Consider the following 12,589-nt stretch of genomic DNA (forward strand, 5'->3'; position numbering starts at 1 on the left):
GGTTGTGCCCATGATGGAGCTGGCTGAGTCTATAACCCTCTGCAGCCTCTTGTGATCCTGAGCATTGGAGCCTCCACACCAGGCTATGATACAACCACTCAGAATGCTCTCCACCGTACATCTGTAGAAATTTGTGAGAGTCTCTGGTGACATACCAAATCTCCTCAAACTCTTAACAAAGAGCCGCTGGCATGCCTTCTTCATGACTGCGTCAATGCAATTATTGAAAACGTTATAATTCATGACCTGATTAACATAGAAGCAAAAGTCTTATACTTAAGATACATAAGGTAAGAGAAATGTCTTTTTGAAATATTGAACTATTCTCACCATTGCTGAATCAAGCAATGCTCAGAGTTATCTGATAGCAAAATACTGCAGAGGCAAGAACCATGAAATAAAACAGAAAATGCTGAAAATAGTCCAGAGCTCAGGCAGCATCCTTGGAGACAGAAACCAAGTTAATGTTCAGGTCTGATCAGAACTGGGAACATGAGAGATAAATGTTTTAAGTTGCAGAGAAAGGAACAGAGGCAGAGAGAACAAAAGTGATGGTTTAAGAAAGGGTGGAGGCAGAAGAAACAATGTCAGATGTGATGGAATGGAGAGTGGTAAAGGCGAGTGAATAATACAAGTCTGTCTGGGAAGGTGTCAAAAGGATTTATTAAATTAAATCTGAAATTACTAGAAGAAAAAAAACTGAAGGGTGGAAATGCTAATTATCTGACCTTTTCACTTCGGTGTTGAGCCTGGAAGGCAAGAACATGTTCCGTTGGATGATGTGCTCTCCCTCAGCTCCCATTCAATGCTGTTGGAACAGGAGGAGCTCAAAGACAGATACCTTTGAATGGGATTTAATCTCAGAATTAGGGTTGCTTTGATGTTTATTGTTTTAGAAATATTTATTATTTTAATCAGATTTACCTTGTGTATGAAATAATTATTTTGCTTTAGTGAAACTCATTTGGATCTTTTACCAAACTGCTCAAGTTCATTAATTGTATACATAGTCTTTGCACAGTGTCCTTCTTCTTAGGCAGCCCTTCAGGATTGAGGATGACTTGCTTCCACTCCAGTTTGGGTTCTGAGGTGGCTGATGAGCCCAAAGTGGGAATTGCATTCTCTTATATACAAAGAACAGGGAGTGTCTGATGGGAGGGGGGTGCTGCGGGGATGGTATTTTTTGAGGTGTGAACTCCTGCTGCTTGTGCAGGGCTTCTGTGTGCTCCCAATGTATGTCCTTGAGGTTCTCAATACCATCACAAATGCTCTTTCTCCATTTTGAGGGGTCAGGGGTTCCCGGGAGTCAGTGGGGATGTTGGACTTCTTCGAAGATGCTCTGAGCATAACCTTGAATCTTCTTCTCTATCTGCCTGGTAATCTCCTCTTGTGACAGAGCTCAGAGTAGAATGTCTGTTTCAGGATACTGGTGTCAGGCATGTGGATGATGTGGCCTGACCAGTGTAGCCAACTAGAGTAAGTAGGATCTTGGTGGCGGGGATATTGGTCTGGGAGAGGCCCTGAAGTTGGTTCCCTTATCCCTCCGATGAATTTTCAGGATTTTGTGGAGACAACTTTGGTGGTATTTTTCCAGTGCCTTGAGTTGTCTGCTGTAAGTAGTCCAGGTCTCAGAAGCGTACGGGAAAGCAAAGATCAACTGCTGCCCAGTGGACCATGAGTTTTGTGCCAGGTCTGAGATCTAGATCTTCAAATGCCCTGTTCCTCATTTGACCAAAGACTGTGGTGGTTAATTGAAGGCCGTGCCTTCACCAAAAATATAAGCAGTTCCTGGATTAGAAGCGCCACTTGTATTCAAGAAAAAAGATACAAGAGCCTGAGGGCACGTACCACCAGACTTAAGGACAGCTTCTACCCCACTGTGATATGACTATTGAACGGTTCCTTTATACAATGAGATGGACTATGACCTCACAATCCACTTTGTTGTGACCTTGCATCTCATTGCACTGCACTTTCTCTGTAGCTGTGACACTTTACTCTGTACTGTTATTGTTTTTACCTGTACTACATCAATGCATTTTGTACTAACTCAGTGTAACTGCACTGTGTAATGAATTCACCTGTATGATCGGTTTGTAAGACAAGCTTTTCACTGTACCTCAGTACAAGTGACAATAATAAACCAATAACCAATACCAATAAGGATGTTAATCTATTTCTCAGTATTAAGAATATGCCAAAGAACTACATCTACTTATATATGGTCAATTCTTAGGACTTAGAAGCAAAAAATATGTGAAGGAGCAGAAAGTGAAAACAGTTCTCTGTTACCCCATCTCTCACATAAGCACTTGGTGCCAATCCTATTCACATCTGATGTTACATCAGCTTTGCCTTTCCATCACATGACTCATCACCTCTAATACTTATTCCTAACATTCATCTCTTGTTGATAACTTCATAACTGGTTTAAACAGCATTCTGTTCTCACTTGGTAGTAAGTGTGAGAATCTCCGAGCACATTTGGACCCTGGGAAGTGCCAGAGGTAGGGAAGTCCTCTGAAGCAAAATAAGTTGCAATGTCACTGGACCAAATAGCTGGTTACATGAAGCTCCAGAGATCACGGAGAGCCTGATAGAAGGATCTCTGATCCTTGGAGATAGCCAGAAGCACCCCGTGAACCAGGTAAGTTCTTCCATTAGCAGCAACTCATCTTCACCCACAAGCTTTCCAGCTGATCCTCCTAACTGATGCTATCACTGCTCCTCCATCCAAAACAAGGACTCATGCATGATAAACTGTGCGAGCATAACTGGATAACTTTAAAAAGTAGAAACAAGCACTACTTTGCATGTTTAAAAATTTTATGGAAATTCAAAACCCACAATCATGCAATGATCTCAAAGAGCTAAGTGCCTGAATTTAAAGTGCCTGAATTTGCTCTCCAAAACTAAGTGCTACTCGGTGAGTTTTTTTTTTCTCTGGGCATTTTTCAAGTCAAGAATGATCTGAACCCTGAGTTCCATACATTAGCGAGGCAGCCACCTTCTTTTAATGGCTGCCAAGGACACAAACAAAACGTAGGGGACAGCAACTGGGCAGAAACGGGGGCATAATGATTCAGATCAGCTTTCAACTAAGTAACGGCTCACACTTGCTGGGCTTGTGAAAGAACAAATTATTGCATCTAAGTTTTACATTTACACTAATCTATTTTGGAATAAGTTGCAAAACAATAACATGTTGATGAGTTGAGCTACCAGCTTGGGTTTTGCTGGGTTTCACCAGCAGTTCTACACGGTCTTGTGCTCTCCCCACAGTCTATTCATTTGAATGGGGATTGTAGGGCTGCAGGGATGAAAGGGATTTTAAGTGACTTCTTAAAATTAGTTTTATTTTGCTTCATATTTTAAATGTTTTTGTTATATTACATATTATTTTTAGAAACTTTTCAAATAATTTTAATTTTTAAGAGATCATTTACTTCATTTATAATAGCTTTAAATGTTCCTGTATATCAGTTATATCCCAAAACACTGAAAATGTTGGCAGTTGGCAAAAGTTGGTAAAGGGCTTTGCTGTCTTTCAAAGGTTTCCAGGTGAGTTTTGTGGACAGGGCTTGCTCTGTTCTGCACATCGCAGCATTGCATCGTTTGTGGCCTGAGTGAAGTATGGAAAGTTCAGGACACACAAGGAAGGCATTCAGCACATTGTCTGGTTGAAAAGGAGCCAGCCGGCCTAACTCCATAATCCAGCACCTGGCCCATAACCCTGAAGATTGTGGTCTTTCAAGGGAATATCCAATTATTATTTAAATGTGAAGAGACTTTTGACTTTCACTAACCTAGCAAGCAGTGAGTTCCAGACCACTATAACCTTCTGGGTGAAAGGGTTTTTCCTTCTAATACTTCTACAAATTACTTTAAATCTATATCCCTTGTTTTGGTCACTCCCACCAAGCTTCTAACTAAGACCCTTGTAATTTTATATATCTCAATTAAATTTTTCTCAGCTTCCTCCATTCCAAAGAAAACAATCCAGCCTCTCAAATCTTTCCCTATAATTTTACAGTAATTGAAAGGTAAATAAAACTACACATGATCAAATTCTGAAATAAAAATAGAAAATGCTGGGAAAAACTCAATTGGTTAGGCAGCTGCTGTGGAGAGAGAAGCAAAATTAATACTTCACGTCAGTGACCTGTTGTCAGAGATTATTCAGCTAAGACATTCCAGTTCTCGTTATATCCTTGTAAATCCCCTCTGTAATCTCTCCAGAGCCACCATGTCTTTCCTGTAATATGGTGCCCAGAACTGTATGTGGCATTTAGACTGTGGCCTAACTCACTTCAGCTAATAAATGAAAACATTCTGTTGGCTTTTTTAACCATTTTATTGATCTGTCCTACTACCTTTAATTATCTGTATGCATGCATTCTGAGATCCCTCTATTTCTCCATATCTCTCCTGCATTCTCCCATCCTTTGTCTATTCCTTTGCCGTGACACACCTCACCAAATGCATTGCTTCCCACTTCTCTGAATTGAATTCCAATTTCACATTGCTGCGAAACTGTCCCGACCATCGATACCTCATGGCCCCTACTTTTTAAGTCTAAATCATTAATGTGTACTACAAAATCAAGGGACTAAGTGCTGAGCCCTGTGGTACTCCTGGTAATAGACTTACAGTCGCAGAAATGCCCACCCCCCATGACCCTTTGCTTCCTGCTGCAGAATCAATTCTGGATCCAATTTGCCTCTCCACCTTTGCTGCCCGGCTCCTGGGCTATCTGGACAAGCAAGATCAGGCTTCCAAATTCAGTTAAGGTTAGTATGGGGCCACTGTTAGTTAATTTAAGTTTTAATATAAAAATCTAGAGATTTGTAATTATTACAAGTTGAATGTTCATAAGCATCAACTCCAGTAATTTTACAAAGAATTGCAACATATCAGTTTTAAAATATCTATTTCCATTAGGGTACCTAATTTGACTGGTATGTTTTGCTGTGAATAACTTTTTTTAATCAGAGATCACATGCCACTCCAGCAGGAACTAAATTTAAAACCGCTTAGGGTGTATTTTCAATAAGATGAATCACATGTAGCTTTAGCACATCACTTGCAACTAGTTTAGCAACTAGTCCTAGATTTTACTCAAGATGTTATGAATGTTCAAGAAATCGCCTTTGAGTGTGCTTGTTTTTCATCCATGTTTGTTTATCTATGAATTACTGTAACTAATAGATTATAGAGGCCTTTTTATGTTGGTTCAGTTCCAAAAAAATACATATGTGCCCATACATTTTACATCAGATGGTACAATGGCTTATTCTTTGAAATCATTGTAGTTCATTGTAAAGAAATAGTCATGTTTTAAATACTTAATTTTGAAAAAAGTAACTGTAATAGATTCATTTATTTCTATTCATAAATAATTTATTATTTTGAGCAATCTGTTTGTATTTTTATGTTGGATAAAATAGAGACCATGTCAGCCTTCAGTTTAAGTATTTGAAGTTTTTGTTCTTTGATTATTCCTATGCTCTGTAAATTTAGACTTGTAAATGGTTGGAAAACAAAGTTATGTTTTTCATATGAAGCATGCTGAAGTCCTAAATGACTGACATTCACACTGGTTGTGATCGATGTGTTGTGCAAGTGGATACACAACATGCCCTCAGTGTATGGACTTCTCAGATGGCGTGACTTTGACACTGAGTGCATTACTCTGCATCAGCTGGTTGTGATTTTGCCTTGGTTGTGTTGCTTTGGTTGTGATTCCTACTCGGGAAGTAAAAGTAAAATATGAGGGTCTGGCCTCTTCAGATTGGTTCATCTCCTAATCAGTGTTACGCTGGAGCCTTTATCTAAATCATCAGATGGCTGGCTGAAACTGTGAAAAATGCTCTTCCTTGATCTTTTTTGTAATCTTTAAGCATGCTGCATAGTGGATTCTCTTTTATGCCTCAGTAAAAACCGCTGTTTGAGGAATTAGAACAGCGGGTAAAATTTTTAACATGAATAATAAAAAAGGAAGTCCATTAACAGGGGCATCAATAAGGCAAGGTTATGAAGTAAGCAAAGAAGTGGTCATGCTGTCAGCATCAAAATCTCTGTGGAAGCTTTCCCTGCTGTAAATATAAACAGGGTAGTGGCATGGACATTACATCCACTAGTTTTGATCTGGCTATGGGACTCTCAATTCACTCATACAGATCAACAACATTTCAAGGTCTCATGTTTCCTTAGTTCAACATCTGCGGAATTGGCTCTGAGGAACAGAACCTGCAACACAGTAGTCAGAGAGTCAATGCACATTATTTCTCAACTATAAAGCACGGGGATTTGTATTTCATTGATGCCAGCATTTAAAAGCATTCAAGCACTGTAGTGAGGGTTTGTGGAAGGTGTTGGTTTGCAGAGGAAATGTAAACCTCTGTGTATAAAAACACCTCCAGTTCTGTCTTTAATTTAAATGAACCACATTCACATCTCACATTTTATTTTTTTTTACCATTCCAAATAACACACGAAGAAATACCCCTTGACATTCTAATATCAAATTTTTCACCATTGCTAAAAATCAGGGAGAAAAGTCATTAAAAATGGTACAAAAGTATAACATGTAGAAGCATAAAGTTTAACTTTTGCTCTTTAAATATCCCAAATAAAAGTAGAGGTAATCCTTTTACAACAATAACTTCCAGTCAGCCTTGTTTGTGGACAAACTGAATGAACAGTATATCTCTATGTAGAAAGTAGGTGACACAGTGGCTCAGCAGCTGCCTCACAGCTCCATCAGCTTGGGTTTAATCTTGATCTCTGGTATTCTCCGTGTGGAGCTTGTACATTCTCCCTGTGACTGTGTGAGGGTGCTCTGGTTTCCTCCCACACCCTGAAGATGTGCTGGTTGCTAGGTTAATTGGTTATTGTAAATTATCCCTAATATAGGTGGATGTGAAATTGATGGGCATGTGAGAGTGAATAGATTAGGGGGGAATAAGTGGGGGAATGGGATTGTACTGAGGTCTGACATATATTCGATAGGCTGAATGGCCTCCTACGTTGCAAGGAAATCTGAAAAATTTAAGAGCTATATATTCATTTTCATGCATTGATTTCTATGTCCTTACCATATTTTAATACATTATAGAAGCTCTTACTAAGACTTACCTAAATGGCAGGAAGAACTTCAAAAAATTGCAGCTGAGTTGCAGACAAGACATAAAATTGCCAAAAATTAATGTTTATTTTAATTTGCAGAAGTCAATAGACATATTTGTTTTGGTGATAGAAGGTAAGTGGTGGGGTCAGTGATGGAAGTCAAGTTAATATAAAAACACTTTTTATTCTTGTTAAAACATTTTAAATAATGCTATTAAGTGATGTCTGTGGAGTGTTTTACCTTATTAACTGCAGAACACATTTGATGAGGTGCAACGTAAAAGGTGGACTCTGCCCAATATATCACGGGCCCATCCCTCCCCACCATCAGTAGTATCTACAGAAGGTGCTGCCTCAAGAAGGCAATGTTCATCATCAAAGATCCCCACCATCCGGGCTGTGCCATCTTCTTGCAGCTGCCTTCTTGCATCTACAGAAGCCTGAAGTCCCACACCACCAGGTTCAAGAACAGCTACTTCAACCATTCCGTTTTTGAACCAAACTGCAAAACCCTAATCACTAATCACTACAGTTTAGCAACACTGTGACCTCTCTGATCAATTTGCACTAAAGTGGACTTTGTTTATTTTTTGTTCTAATTGTGTTTCTTTTCTTCAAGTTTGTATAATTTATATTTAATTTATGTTTTTCTTGTGAATGCTGCTTATATGATGGTGTGTGTGATGCTGCTGCAAATAAGTTTTTCATTGCACCTGTGCATACATGTACTTGTGCATATGACAATAAACTCGACTTTGACTTTGTTACTGCACAAGATAAGAACACACAAGTTTGGACATAATATAGTAGCATGGATAGGGGATTGGCGAACTAACAGAAAACAGTGTGGGGATAAATGGGGTTATTTTCAGATTGGTAATCATCAATTAATGTGGTGCCAAAGGGATCAGTGCTGAGTTCTCAACAATTATAATCCATATTAATGAGTTGGATACTTCAGGCAAATTTGTTAATGACATATAAATACGTGGGTTAGCAAGTTTTGAAGAAGACACAAAGGCCTTACAAAAGGATACAGATGGGTTAAATGAGTGGGCAAGAAGTTGGCAGATGGAGTATAACGTGGGAAAATGTGAGAACCACGAGGAGGAAGAGCAAAATAGAGTGGGACTACAAAATGTTTCCGTTCAAAGGGATCTGGAAGTCCTAGTACCTGGAACACAAAATGTTACAATGGGATGTATTGCATATCCCAGGGCATTGCAGACAGACAATGTGGAAAAGTGGGCATCCCATTTGAAAGAAAGAAACCAAAGCTGCAGATATACTTAGTTCAACCTGCAACTGCTTTCCCACAGAGATAACTGCCTCCTTGGTTTCCATCAATGTGATTTGAATCAGCAAGCATGAATTTGGATGGGAGTGATTCAGTGTTTGTCATCCAGTTTTTTTTCCTCCAGCCATGTGGAAAAAGTGTCGAGCATGTCCTGCTTGACATTCCTGCTTGACAGTTTGTCAGGGATGACAGGAACTTGTGCATCTTTATTTGTGGGTGTGAGTTCACATCCTGACGCTTGATAGCACAGCTTAGTACACATATATAAATGTACTATGCCTGCTCAATGGTGCTTATTAAGTATGTAGAATAGCAGTCATGTGCAATTACATTGGTGATATCATGTTCAGAGTGTTTTGTGGAATTACCAAGCTACAAGGGGAATAAAATCAAATCCAGTTCAAGTGTTTTCATTGTATGGAATGATAAAAAGATAACTAATTCTGGCTAGTTGAAAATAAATCTATAAACATGGAAACTAAATAGCATTGAGCAACATGAAGCCATCCAGTTCACATGACAGTATGGCTGTGATAATAAATTGGTTGGTTATATAAGATAACATTTTTGCTGTTATTATCCAGATGTTAATATTCAAGCACAACTAATACAAATTGAATTAAACTGTGGAAGTGTATCACTGTAGCACAGTATTCAGCCAGTGATAACGTGCATTAATATTAAATTGAGATAAAAGCACATTCAAAATCAGCATGCAAGTTCAGAAGTGTGTTTGACATTCTACGCAAAGCAGATTTAAATCTGTTTGCAATTACTTTTATTGGTGTCTCATAGTCTGCTGAAGTTATCTTCCAGCATTTCTTACATCGCTCCATAAAGGCAATTTTTATGATTTTCAGCAAGTCAGGATGAGGTGTACACATTATTCTGTTGTGTTCTATTTCATCAATATAGTGACTGTTCCTTCTACTCTCTGTTGCTAGTCAGTTGTAGCGCTGGCACATACTATGATGGCGAACAGGAGAGATGTATATTATGTCCTGCTGGTACATATCAAGATGAAGAAGGACAGCTTTCGTGTGAGCCCTGCCCAAACCCTGAAAGCCAAGGAGACCAAAGATCAACTGGTGCACGTAATGTTTCAGAATGTGGAGGTGAGGCAATGTGACAAGTAACTTGTATGGTTATGAAATATGGTGGTACAATTAAAATATTACAAGCTACAGCAGACCTGAAAGATGAAGTGAGATCCTGTCATGTGTAACTTTCACTAGATAATGACAGCCATTCTTTCAAATATTCCTTTTTAGGAAGAAAGCATAAGCTTTGTCATTTGGGATGTTGTGGGTTCAAACCTTGCTCCATGAAGTAAGTACACAATCTAGGCAGTTTATTGCAGTGCCAAGGAAGTGCTACATTGGAGGAAGTGTCATTTTTCATTGAACCTTTGAACCTATAACCTACCTTCCTATTCAGTTAATGCTGCAGCTTCCGTGGCATTACTTGAAGAATAAGGGACTTCTTCTGGAAAATGTTAACTCCTCAACCAAGACTTTAAAAATACTAAATTAACTGCAATGCAGTAGGAGGCCACTTGCTCATTGTATCTAACCAAGATAGTTATGGTGGATATATGCAGGCATATCCCTAAATAAGTGCGAGCAACTTCAGGGTTTCCATACATGCATACACGAATGTGGACATCTTGAATGCAGTAGTTGCTCTGAAACACCTCAGTTTTTTTACTCTGTTGGAGTAAAAAAGGTTATCTAGAGGGGCCTGCTGTATATTGAGAAAACAGTTCCCTTAGGACTATCCAAGTGCAACAACCTGACAATGATGTCTTGAATTCAAATTGTTCAAGGCATCAGCTCCAATTCTGCTCTCTCCTTCATACCTGTTGAATGTTGGTGCCAATAACTCACATAAATGAAATTTCATATTTTTACAATTTGTTGTAAACATGCTGGATATACAGTATATATGTGTGTGTGTATTTATATGCCTGCACCCATGACTGAGATATGCAATTATCATGCACTAACCAATGCACCTGACACAAATGTATCTGTCAGTGATAATATTGATAGGATTAACCATCGTACAGATCCACTAGAGACAATGATTCATGCTCATGTTGAGGACACCCTTCTTTGTGTTGTATGGACTGTCACAGTACTCCATGGATTACAATGAAAACCAATCTGACAGCTCATAATTGAGCATCCATCAGTCACTGTAGGGATACCTAAAAAAATTCATCAAACTTGGCTCCATACTTAGAAAACAGCAAAGGCAGCATTCTATAGAAAGAATTGAGCAATTACCACAACCAACAGATCTGTTTAAACTTCTGTAATCCTGCCACATCCAGCCGAAAATAGAGGTGGGCAATTAAGTAGGAAGATAACATTTTCATGAACATCCCATCCTCAATAATGGCAACACACAGTCCAAAGACAAAACTGAAGAGTTTGCGACTAACGCAAGCTGGAAGTGTTGAGTAAATGATCCATTTCAGCCTTCTCCTAATGGCCTCACCCTTTCATTGTAGAAGGCAGTCTTCGAATGATTCAATGCACTCTACTTGATAGCAAGCAAAAGCTGTACTGCTGTTTGGAGAAATGTCAATGGAATCCCAGCTGCCGTGCTGAGAACCTTGCCCTGAACTAGCTGTGCACCAGCTGCCACACTGGAACCTATCGATGAAGTAGAAAAATGCCCAGATGTACCCTATTGTCAAAAAGTAGGACAAATCCAATCCAGCTAATTACCTGCCCCATCACTATAATTACATTCCTCACTAAAGTGATGGAAGGCATTATCAACAGTGCTGCCAAGTAGTACCTATTTATCAAAACCTTTTCACCAATGCCCAGTTTGACTCCACAAGAACCACACAACTCCAGACCCTCATCACATCCTTGGTCCAAATATGGACAAAAGAACAGTTTCAGTGAGAGGTGAGTTGACAGCCCTTGACATCAAGAAATTGGTAAAATTGAAATCACTGGTAATTGATAGAAAATTTCCCAGTAGCTGGTAAGCTACTCAGGAGGATATTGCGATTGTTGTAGTGTGGTCACGACAACCCTGGATATTACTGCAGGAATCCCACAGAGTAGTGTCATGGACTCTACCGCCATTTACTTCATCAATGGCCTTTCCTGTAAGGCTAGAAATGGGGATGTTTACTGGTGATTGTGCAATGTTTAACTTTGTTAGCTATTCCCCAGATAATAAAGACTACTTGCAGAAAGACCTGGACAAAATATAGCTGTGGGCTGATGTGTGGCAAGTAACAAATGTGCCATGCAGTGAGAGCCCATGACATTTTTCAAAAGAACAGAAGATTTAATGTGTTGTACTTGACATTAAATGGAATTACACTAAGTCCTGCACAATCAACCTCTTGTGAGTTACTAGTTACAAGAAACTGAACTGAAACATTCACACAGACACGATGGGGGCAAGAACAGATCAGAGGCTGGGTATCCTGCACTGAGTGACTCACCTCGTGACTCCCCAGATATTTTTCATCAGCAACAGAACAGAAGCTAGGAGCATAAAGGAGTATGCTGCACTTGCCTGGATGACTGCAGTGGCAACAACACTCAAAAGTCTCAGCACCATCCAGGACAAAGCAGCCTTCTTGATTTGCACCCATCCAACCCCCTAAACATTTGCTCCTTCCACTGGGTAATAACTACAAACTGCAGTGCAGCAAATCACCAGGGGTCCTCAGAAGCACCTGCCAAACCTGCAACCTCTACTGCATAGGACAAGGGCAGTATATGCATGGGAACAACACGTCCATCAGTTTCCCTGTCATGCACCATTCTAGCTTGATAGATCAATCATCATCACTGAGTCACTGGAGGTCCTTATCCAACAACACTGTGGAAACAAGAAAACAATTCACCACTGCCTCCTCAGTTAAGGATGGGCAATGATTGCCACTGTTGCTATTGTATGCAATGTGTAATGGAATAAAAATTTAGACCAACCGTTGTTCTTATGCATTGAGTTCTGCAGATAATATACATGGTATTGAGCTCACTATTCAGGAATTGTAAAACAGGGACAGTGCACTTAAGCTAAAGTTAAGCCATTATTCTAGAAGTCTCTTCCACTTCCTGATCAATGTTATTGTTTAGTTACATCTTCTCTTGTATTTCCTTCTGCTTCATTTATGCTTGCCTC

The 12,589-nt window shown here is 39.4% G+C and overlaps 1 protein-coding gene across 1 annotated transcript in view; it reads left to right on the forward strand.

The window, feature by feature from the left end:
• The window catches only part of scube2 (signal peptide, CUB domain, EGF-like 2), an 88,595-nt gene that overhangs the window by 54,490 nt on the left and 21,516 nt on the right, over nt 1-12,589 (forward strand). Inside the window, 1 exon segment of the mRNA XM_052029543.1 lies at nt 9,370-9,540. Coding sequence (XP_051885503.1) covers nt 9,370-9,540 — 171 coding nt within the window.

This window comes from Pristis pectinata, chromosome 14 (assembly GCF_009764475.1).
Source record: "Pristis pectinata isolate sPriPec2 chromosome 14, sPriPec2.1.pri, whole genome shotgun sequence".
Taxonomy (NCBI): Eukaryota; Metazoa; Chordata; class Chondrichthyes; order Rhinopristiformes; family Pristidae; genus Pristis; species Pristis pectinata.